Source organism: Ornithorhynchus anatinus, chromosome 2 (genome assembly GCF_004115215.2).
Source record: "Ornithorhynchus anatinus isolate Pmale09 chromosome 2, mOrnAna1.pri.v4, whole genome shotgun sequence".
Classification (NCBI taxonomy): domain Eukaryota; kingdom Metazoa; phylum Chordata; class Mammalia; order Monotremata; family Ornithorhynchidae; genus Ornithorhynchus; species Ornithorhynchus anatinus.
The window spans coordinates 138,819,331-138,830,225 of record NC_041729.1 but is presented as its reverse complement, the minus strand read 5'-3'; the positions used below and the strand labels follow the sequence as shown (position 1 = coordinate 138,830,225).

Here is a 10,895-nt window from a genome sequence, read left to right as displayed (position 1 = left end):
TCGGCATATTTCTTGGCTATTACTTGGCTACTAGTTTCTTTACTATTAAGTCCAATACAATAGAGTTGGGAAATACGATCCCTGCCCTCAAGGAGTTTACAGTCCGCCCCAGTGCTTCTCAAGCATCCTCCGCTCAATTGGCAAACACCCTCTGTGACTTTGTGCTCTAGGTTCCTTAGCTCTGTGTCTCAGAGGATTGGGGAGAGAGATTCCAATTGACCTCAGAGGTGGTGTTGAGGAGTGACTGGGAAGGCAGTTAACAAATAGTCTTGCAAATGTCTAGAACTATGGAACACCAAACTCCAACTGGGGGAATGGAGCTTTCTAAAAAGTTGAGGAGGCCTCCACCAGGAAGCCTTTCTCAAGAGAGGCCCTTCCTCATAAGGAACAGGTTGAGCATCCTGTTCCGGATCTCCTTGGTCTTCATCCCATACATGATGGGATTGAAGGCGGGGGGCACCAGGATGTAGGGGTTGCCGATGATGACATGGATGTAGGGGGCAACGTTGTGGCTGATGCGATGACTGAGGAAAGAGAAGAGGGCTGGGATGTAGCCCATGAGGATCACTGTGATGTGAGCCCTACAAGTGCCGAAGGCCTTGACCCGAGCTTCTGGGGATGACAGCCGGAGGACCGTCTGGATGATCCTGAAATAGGATAGAGCAATGAAAATGGAGTCCAGGCCCACAACGGAGAGGGCCACTGTCAAACCATAGACCTTGCTGACAAGGAAACCTGAGCAGGCCAACTTGACCAGCTCCATGTGTTTGCAGTAGGTGTTGGCGATGATGTTGGTCCTGCAAAACGGCAGTCTCTTTGCCAGGCAGCACAAGGGGGCAATCAAAACCAAGCCCCGGGCCACGATAGCCAACCCGATCTTCATGATGACTGAGTTGGTGAGCACCAAGTTGTAGCGGAGTGGATCACAGATGGCGACGTAGCGGTCAAAGGCCATGGCAACCAGGATAGTGGACTCCATGACTGACAGCGAGTGAACCAAGAACATTTGGAGCAGGCAGGCATCTATGTGGATCTCTTTATCGTCACACCAGAAGATGGACAGGGTCTTGGGCAGGACTGTGGTGGAGCCTATGAGGTCGGTAATGGCCAACATGCAGAGGAGGAAGTACATCGGTGCATGCAGTGATTCTTCCAGGGTGATGACCAGCAAGATGGTGCAGTTCCCCAGGAGCAAGAACTGAGCAAGAAGAGGAGGGAGAACCAGACATGGAAACTTTCCAGTTTGGGGATCCCAATCAGGATGAATATGGATGGGTTTGGGAAAGAGATGTTGATGCTGATAGGGGCCATGTTGGCTCGGTGAGACTTCAGGGAGTAGATGGTCATCGGGGCTAGAGAAGGATGGATCTACAGGAAGAAGAAACTCAGAAGAAATAACAGGAAGAAAGGATTCAGGTAGCTTTTTCAGGAAAGATGGGAGATGAAAGGGAGAGAGGGAAGCCCTAATCAATTAGTCAGTGATATATGTTGTGAGCACTTAATGTGGGCAGAGCACAGTAGTAAGCATTCAGAAGAGTGCAACAACAAAAGCAGATATGATAGAGGGGTTTTCAATTTAGCGGAGGAGGCAGATTTTGAAATAAATTAGAGGTAGAAAGGGTGTCTGGATGAATTCTTTAGATCTGCGGGGGCTGAAGAGGGGTGAGATTTTTAAGACTTATGAACTCAAGATGATTGGCTCCTGTCATCCTCCTAAGCACTGGATCCCCTCCTGCCTCCCTCAGTTCTCTGCCCCCGCCTTTCCCGCTCACTCCACAGACCCCTTCTCCCCTCCCAGATCCCAACCCTTCCCCGTTCCCTTATCCCTCATCCCTAGAGCCAACTGTGCAGATGACAGTTGTGCACATGGTAGTCGTGGGGGTGGCAGCGGCAGAGGAGGCTGTATCGTCACCCTCTCTCTCCACCCCAAATTTCACATGTCTTCTGCCCCAAGACTCCTCACCCAAGGATATTCCCCTTGGTCACTGTGCAGTATGGGGCATGCAGGACACTGTAGAATCTTCCACTTAGGTGCTGGCACCAAGAAAGGGAAGGGGGCAGAGAACTGAGGGAGGCAGGAGGGGATCCAGTGCTTATTACAGTACATAGCACGTAGTAAGCACTTAACAAGACTGTAAAGCCGGTGTGGGCAGGGATTGTTTCTCTTTGTTGTTGAAATGTACTCTCCTAGTGCTTAGTACAGTGCTCAGCACACAGTAGGTGCTCAATAAATACGATTGAATGTATGAATGACCCACCTTTCCACGTTCTGGAAGCTCTCTCTCAGCAGCTGGCCGGGCTGCCAGGAGTGGCTGTGGGACTTTCCAATCCAACCAGGAGGTGGGGAGAGAGTGGGTGGGGAGAGAGGGTCATGATGAGAAGCCTTCTGGTGGTGGGGAAGGGGGACATCAAAGATTCTTTTGGCATAATCTTCAGCTCTTCTTCATAGGACACCATCAAGGCCAGCCTCAGGCAGTGAGCAGTGAAAACTAGCACATCTGAGGGCACCCTTGGTGAGGCTAGGGAAAGTAGGGGGAGCCATGAGGTGATGGCAGTTAAAAGTTTAACGGCATCGCTGGCCCTGTAGTGAACAGGAACCTGGGAGGGAAGGGTGCTGACTCTGCAGTAGGTCGGGGTAGTTAGAAGACCTCTTGAGAAACTCTGAGTTTAGGGATCAACCATACTTCTGTGATCACACAGCTTAACATATAAAGACACTCTGGACACTGGAGAGGGATGGAGTACTGGCACCCCATCCTTGTGACTGGAAATTCTCTCTGTCCTCATTGTGGTCATCCCTCGGCCCTCCTCCAACCCCCGCAACCCCCAACCTGCTGCCACTCCCGAATTCAGCTACCTTTCTCCACCTTGGAAGTTGTTCGCTCTCTGAGTGACGAACAGAGCTTGTTCAAAGGGAGAATCCAATCCCGAGGTATCCAGCCCCTCTAACCTTCCTGGGTGCCCAGAGGAGAATTAGCTAATCTGGTAATGCAACAAACATGTTTCCTCAGTTTTAGAGGTAAAAATTTTAAATTCTCGGTTATTCCATCCTGTTTTCCCCAGACCACGTGCCATCCTCCTTTGGCTACACATGTTTTCTTTAGCACTGGTCTCCTCTTCACCAGCCTCCTCCTGCTCATTCTTTCATTCATTCGTATTTATTTAGCACTTACTTTGTGCAGAACATTGCACTAAGCACTTGGAAGAGAACAATATAACAATAAAGAGAAACATTCCCTACACTCAACAAGCTTACAGTTTAGAGGAGGAGACCCGCAGCAATCTAAATAAATAAATTACAGATATGTACAAAAATACTGTGGGCTGGGAGGGGAGATGTATAAAGGAAGGAAGTCATGGCAGTGCAGAAGGGAGAAGAGGAAAGGAGGGCATAGTCAGGGAAGGCCTCTCGGAGGAGATGTGCCTTCAATAAGGCTTTGAAAGAGAGGAGAGTAATTGTCTGTCAGATATGAGGAGAAAGGGCATTTCAAGCTAGACAAAGGATGTGGAAGAAAGTTCATCAGTGAGATAGATGAGATCAAGGTACAGTGAGAAGGTTAGCATTAGAGTAGTGAAGTGTGTGACTTGGGTTGCAGTAGGAGAGTAGCGAAGCAAAGTAGATGGGTGCAAGGTGATTGAGTGCTTTAAATTCACTGGTGCAGAATTTTTGTTTGATGAGGAGGTGGATCATGTCAATGGGCAGGAACTGTCTATCTGTTGCTGAATTGTACATTCCAAGTGCTTAGTACAGTGCTCTGCACATAGTAAGTGCTTAATAAATACTATTGAATGAATGAATAAATGAATGAATGAATGGATGGACAACCACTGGAAGTTCCTGAGGAGTGGGGACACATGACTTGAATGTTTCTGTAGAAAAATGATCTGGGCAGAAGAATAAAGTATGGACTGGATAGAGAGACAGGAGGCAGGGAGGTCAATAAGATGGCTGATACAGTAATCAAGATGGGAAGGAAAAAGTGAAAGAGTAACTTGGTAGAAGTTTGGATGGACAGGAAAGGACAGATTTTTGGAGATGCTGTGAAAGTGGAACCAACAGGATTTAGTGATGGATTGATATGTTGGTTGGATGAGAGAGAGGAGTCAAAGACAACACCAAGGTTACAGGTCTTGTGAGATAGGAAGGATTCATTCATTCAGTAGTGTTTATTGAGCGCTTATTATGTGCAGAACACTGTACTAAACGCTTGGAATGTACAAATCGGCAACAGAGACAGTCCCTGCCCTTTGACTGGCTTACAGTCTAATCGGGGGAGACGGGCAGACAAGAACAATGACAATAAATAGAGTCAAGGGGAAGAACATCTCATAAAACAATGGCAAATAAATAGAATCAGGATGAGGTACATCTCATTAAACAAAATAAAGAGGGTGATGAAGATATATACAGTTGAGCAGACGAGTACAGTGCTGAGGGGGTGGGACGGGAGAGGGGGAGGAGGAGAGGGAAAGGGGGAAGAAGAGGGTTTGGCTGCGGAGAGGTGAAGGGGCGGTAGAGGGAGCAGAGGGAAAAAGGGGGGAGCTCAGTCTGGAAAGGCCTCTTGGAGGAGGTGAGCTTTAAGTAGGGATTTGAAGAGGGGAAGAGAATTAGATTGTCGGAGGTGAGGAGGGAGGGCGTTCCAGGACCGCGGGAGGACGTGGCCCAGGGGTCGACGGTGGGATAGGTGAGACCAAGGGACAGTGAGGAGGTGAGCGGCAGAGGAGCGGAGCGTGCGGGGTAGGCAGTAGAAAGAGAGAAGGTAGGAGAGGTAGGAAGGGGCAGGGTGATGGAGAACCTTGAAGCCTAGAGTGAGGAGTTTTTGTTTTGAGAAGAGGTTGATAGGCAACCACTGAGGTTTTTAAGGAGGGGAGTGACATGCCCAGAACGTTTCTGCAGGAAGATGAGCCGGGCAGCGGAGTGAAGAATAGACTGGAGCGGGGCGAGAGAGGAGGAGGGGAGATCAGAGAGAAGGCTGACACAGTAGTCTAACCGGGATATAACGAGAGCCTGTAGCAGTAAGGTAGCCATTTGGGTGGAGAGGAAAGGGTGGATCTTGGCAATATTGTAAAGGTGAGACTGGCAGGTCTTGGTAATGGATAGGATGTGTGGGGTGAACGAAAGAGACGAGTCAAAGATGACACCGAGATTGCGGGCCTGAGAGACGGGAAGGATGGTCGTACCATCCACGGTGATAGGGAAGTCTGGGAGAGGACCAGGCTTGGGAGGAAAGATGAGGAGCTCAGGTTTGCTCATGTTGAGTTTTAGGTGGCGGGCAGACATCCAGGTGGAGACGCCCTGGAGGCAGGAGGAGATGCGAGCCTGAAGGGAGGGGAAAGGACAGGGGCAGAGATGTAGATCTGCCTGTCATCTGCGTAGAGATGGTAGTCAAAGCCGTGAGAGCGAATGAGCGAAGGATGGTGGTGCCATCCACAGAGCCTTCTTCAGCTCAGTGGTGCCAGCATCTGCCTGCTCTCTACCTGTCCCATCCTCCTTCTCTTTCTCCTCTTCCTCCTCCTCCTTAAATAGCACTCTCTGTCTCCCCGTTAGATAGGCCTGGAGCCCTCCCCAGACATAGATCAACCACCCCCTTAATTCCATCACCAAGATCCTCCCTTTCGTCTCCATCCAAACTACTACCTTGCTGGTATAAGCTCTCATAATTTCCCAACTGGATTATTGCATCAGCCTCCTCTCTGACCTTCCATCCTTCTGTTTCTCCTCACTCTAGTCTATTCTTCATTCCGCTGCCCGGATTATCTTTCTACAGAAACGCTCTGGACCCATCACTCCCCTTCTCAAAAACCTCCAGTGGTTGCCTATCAACCTTCACATGAAACAAAAACTCCTCACTCTTGGCTTCAAAGCTCTCCATCACCTAGCCCCCTCCTACCTCACCTTCTCTCCTTCTACAGCCCACCCCATACACTCTGCTCCTCTGCCGCTAACCTCCTCACAGTTCCTTGTTTTCGCCTGTCCCACCATCAACCCCTGGCCTACGTCCTACCACTGAGCTAGAATGCCCTCCCTCCTCACATTTTCCAAACTAACTCTCTTCTCCTCTTCAAAGCCCTATTGAGAGCTCACCTCCTCCAGGAGGCTTCCCCAGCCTGAACACTCCCTTTCCGTCTTCCCCTCCTTTCCTCCCCATTGCCTCTACTCCCTCCCTCTGCTTTTCCCCCTTCCCCTTCCCACAGCACTTGTGCATATTTATATATATTATTCATTACTCTATTTTATTAATGATGTGCATATATCTCTCATTCTATTAGCTTGATGGTACTGACACCTGACTATTTGTTTTGTTTTGTTGTCTGTCTCCCCAGTTTAGACTGTGAGCCCGTTGTTGGGCTGGGATTATCTTCATCTGTTGCTGAATTGTACATTGCAAGCACTTAGTACAAGTGCTCGGCACATAGTAAGTGCCCAATAAATACGACTGAATGAATGGATGAATAATTGTGAAAGTCCCTCAAGGTTCAGTTCTGGTCCCTTTCTATTCTCCATCTATACCAAGTCCCTTGGAGAACTTATTCACTCCCATGGCTTCAACTACCCCCTCAATGCAGATAGTTCACAAATCCACATCTCCAGCCCTGATCTCTCACCTTTTCTACAGTCTCACATTCTCTCCTTCCTTCAAGATATCTCTACTTGGATGTCTCACAGACACCTGAAGGTTAACGTATCCAAATCAGAATTCCTTCTCTTCCCAACCAAACCCCTTCCTCTCCCTGACTTTCCTGTCACTGAAGTTAGCACCACCACCCTTCCTGTCGCACAAGCCCATAACCAGGGAGTTTTTCTCGATTCATGTCTCTCACTCAACCCAGATAATCAATCTGTCACTAAATCCTTTCAGTTCCACCTTCACAACATCACTAAAATCCACCCTTTCCTCTCCATTCAAACTACTGTCACGTTACTTCTAGCAGTTATCTGCCTTGATTATTGCATCAGCCTCCTTCTTGACCTCCCTTCCCCCGTCTCTTCCCACCCCAGTCCATACTTCATGCTGCTGCCCAGATCATTTCTCTGCAAAAACATTCAGTCCATGTTCCACCACTCCTCAAGAACCTCCAGTGGTTGCCCATCCACCTCCAAATCAAACAGAAACTCCTTACCATCAGCTCTGAAGCACTCAATCACCTTGCCCCCTCCTCCTTCCTTATCTCGCAGCTTTCCTAGTAAAACCCAATGTGCACATTTTGTTCCTCTATTGCCAACCTACTTATTGTACCTCAATCTCATCTGTCTCTCCACCAATTTCTCACCCACATATTGCTTCTGACCTAGAACACCCTACCCCTTCATATCCAACAGACTATTACTCTCCCAGATTTCAAAGTCTTATTGAAATCACATCTCCTCCAAGAGACCATCCCCAATTAGGCCCTTCTTCCTCTTCTCCCACTCCCTTCCAAGTCATCCTTGTATTTGGATTTGCAGCCTTTATTCATCTTTTCCTGATCCCCACAACACTTATGTACATATCCCCAATTCATTTATTTACATTAATGCCTGTCTCCCCCTCTAGATTGGAAGCTTGTTTTGGGCAGAGAATGCGTCTAGCAACTCTGTTATATTTTACTCTCATAAGCACTTAGTATACGGTGCTCCGCACACAGTAATTGCTCAATAAATGTGATTTATTGATTATCTTACATCTACCCCAGCACTTGGTACAGTTTTTAGCACATAATTAGCACTTAAAAAATATCATTACTATTATTTTCTGTACACAGTACATTTTAAATTGCCTGCTCCCCTGTCCCTGGTCTGGTCCTCTAAACAGACTTCTCTTATCCTTCCTGCACAGTCCTTCCACTTGCCTGCAATGGGTTCTAGACCTGAATCTGGCCAGAGAGTCCGGGGACATGTCCAGTCAAATGGACTCTTCAATCACTGTGGTCCCAACTGCACTTTCTCTAGGTTGGCCCAGATGTTCTGTTCCCACACAAGTATTCTGTCATCTGAATAATAATAATAAAAAGAAGAACAATAATCAGTAATTATAATAACCACTTTCCTCCCCAAGCCACTCTCTAAATCCTTCCCTGCATAAGAAAAGATCAAAGTTGGAACAGGTATTTTATGAATAGAGAAATTGCCATAGGCCTGAATTAGTACTCTATCCCAACCCAGCATCACATTATTATAGTAAATAAAAATATTTTTATTCCACTCAGCCAGTCTCAAAGAACTTTGGTACCTCTCCTCAATCCCTGTAGTGAAAGCAGGGGCATTGGACCTTGGGGAATAAAATACTTCTAGAAAACATTTTCTCTACAAAATATAATAAAGAAGTACCTGCCCTTTGCAGTGCTGTAACATCACAGACCTTATTGGAAAACAGGAAGTGAGATATGACAAGCAGCATAGCAGCAACTTAGTACAATGCTCTGCACACATTATATGCTCAATAAATATGACAGAACAACCCAGATCCCCCTACACTAGGAGGTGAGACTGTCTGGATTTCAGTCAGAAGGGAGGAGAGCTTATTTTTACTCCATCCAGTAGAAATTCCATTGGTTTTTCCAAAACCCCAGAGTTTTTTGCATCTCCATTGGGTCAGGCTGGAATGCTACAGAGAATTGTCTCTGGTTGTGGGAATCCTTCTGCCTGTCTTCTGGGTCAGAAGAGATGTTGGCGAGCAGCCTTCAGGGAAACTATCTTTAGACTGCCAAAAACATCTCTTTAAGGCTCCTCAGGGAAATTGAACATGCATAGCTAATAGTGATGTAGACTGGAATTTGTAAAAATTCGGGCACTGTGCCCTCTGAATCCAAAACTGGGTATTGAAGGGGACAAAAAGAAGCAAACATAGAGAAGCAGTGTGGCCTAGTGGATACAGCATGGGCCTGGGATTCAGAGGAACTGGGTTCTAATCCTGGCTCTTCCATTTACCTGCTCTAGGACCTTCAGGAAGTCACTTGGGGAAGCAGCATGGCTCAGTGGAAAGAGCCTGGGCTTCGGAGTCAGAGGTCATGAGTTCGACTCCCAACTCTGCCACTTGTCAGCTGTGTGACTGTGGGCAAGTCACTTCACTTCTCTGTGTCTCAGTTACCTCATCTGTAAAATGAGGATTAACTGTGAGCCTCACATGGGACAACCTGACTACCCTGTATCTACCCCAGCGCTTAGAACAGTGCACTGCACCTAGTAAGTGTTTAACAAATACCAACATTATTAAATTCTCTATGTCTCAGTTCCCTGATCTGCAAAATGGAGATTCAGTGCCAATTCTCCCTCCTACTTAGACTGTGAGCCCCATGTAGGACCTAATTATCATGCATCTAGCTCATCACTTATTACAGTGCTTGGCACAAAGTAAGCACTCAGTAAACACCACAACGATGATAATGATGTTGATGATGCTGATAACGATGATGATGCACTTTGGTCCTGAGGCTGAAAGCTCCTTGTGGACAGGGAATGTACCAACTCTGCTGTATTGTTCTGCACACTCAATAGATACCATTGATTGATTGAATGAGAGTAGAATCTGGAAAGGGATGGGAAAGAAAGTCAGTAATCTTGCTCAAAAATGAAAATTACCTTTGAGTGTCTTGTACTTGGGGCTGTGGGGGATCCTGACTATGGTCAGCCATGTTAGGGCCATCAAACCTGGACTGGAACCCCTCACCCTTCTATCATTTCTCTCTCCCCATTGTGTCTGCCCACAATTGATTTTGCTCTCTGTCCCCCTAAAAATGATTTCCCTTCCTTAGTGCTTATCTACCCTGAGCACTGCCTTCCCAAAGCAGACTTGAATTTCCATTTAAAATTCACCCATTTCCAGGTTTTCACTTGGTCCAAGAGCACACTGGGGTACTCCATTGCTCTGCACAAGTCCACTCCTTCCGGAGTCCCGGCACTTCTGCCCATCAGGGCCATGTAAGCCTCAGCAAGCTGGCAGCACCTCTACAATATCGCCAAGATCCACCCTTTCCTCTCCACCCAAACGGCTACCTTACTATTACGGGCTCTCGTTATATCCCGGCTAGACTACTGTGTCAGCCTTCTCTCTGACCTCCCTTCCTCCTGTCTCGCCCCGCTCCGGTCTATTCTTCACTCCGCTGCCCGGCTCATCTTCCTGCAGAAACGATCTGGGCATGTCACTCCCCTTCTTAAACAACTCCAGTGGTTGCCTATCGACCTCCGCTCCAAACAAAAACTCCTCACTCTAGGCTTCAAGGCTCTCCATCACCTTGCCCCTTCCTACCTCTCCTCCCTTCTCTCTTTCTACCGCCCACCCCGCACACTCCGCTCCTCCGCCGCCCACCTCCTCGCCGTCCCTCGGTCTCGCCTATCCCGCCGTCGACCCCTGGGTCACGTCCTCCCGCGGTCCTGGAACGCCCTCCCTCCTCACCTCCACCAAACTGATTCTCTTTCCCTCTTCAAAACCTTACTTAAAAATCACCTCCTCCAAGAGGCGTTCCCAGACTGAGCTCCTCTTCCCCCTCTACTCCCTCTGCCATCCCCCCTTTACCTCTCCGCAGCTAAAGCCTCATTTTCCCCTTTTCCCTCTGCTCCTCCACCTCTCCCTTCCCATCCCCACAGCACTGTACTTGTCCGCTCAACTGTATATATTTTCGTTACCCTATTTATTTTGTTAATGAATTGTACATCGCCTTGATTCTATTTAGTTGCCATTGTTTTTACGAGATGTTCTTCCCCTTGACGCTGTTTAGTGCCATTGTTCTTGTCTGTCCGTCTCCCCCGATTAGACTGTAAGCCCGTCAAACGGGAGGGACTGTCTCTATCTGTTGCCCACTTGTTCATCCCAAGCGCTTAGTACAGTGCTCTGCACATAGTAAGCGCTCAATAAATACTATTGAATGAATGAATGAATGAAAAGCTCAATTGAAGAACATCCTGAAAATCTTTTCTA

At 47.8% G+C, this 10,895-nt stretch overlaps 1 protein-coding gene across 1 annotated transcript; it reads right to left on the bottom strand.

Annotated features, from left to right (window-relative positions):
* Positions 1–361: 361 nt before the first annotated feature.
* LOC100088845 (olfactory receptor 52K1-like) lies at positions 362–9,623 on the bottom strand. The gene is made up of 4 exons (XM_029046853.1): positions 9,560–9,623; positions 2,868–2,954; positions 2,335–2,519; positions 362–1,198 (listed from the first exon to the last, which is right to left on the bottom strand). Exons 1-4 carry the CDS (start codon positions 9,621–9,623, stop codon positions 362–364), a joined length of 1,173 nt encoding a protein of 390 aa, XP_028902686.1.
* Between the last annotated feature and the right edge of the window lie 1,272 nt (positions 9,624–10,895).

Excerpts from the sequence above, each read along its gene's own strand:
- LOC100088845 (XM_029046853.1), bottom strand. The coding sequence starts at position 9,623 with ATGGCCCTAACATGGCTGACCATAGTCAGGATCCCCCACAGCCCCAAG. Across the intron at positions 2,520-2,867 it reads GAGAGCGAACAACTTCCAAG|CCTCACCAAGGGTGCCCTCA; the intron begins GTGGAGAAAGGT and ends TACTTTCCCTAG. Across the intron at positions 1,199-2,334 it reads CACTCTCTCCCCACCTCCTG|TTCTTGCTCCTGGGGAACTG; the intron begins GTTGGATTGGAA and ends CTTCTTGCTCAG.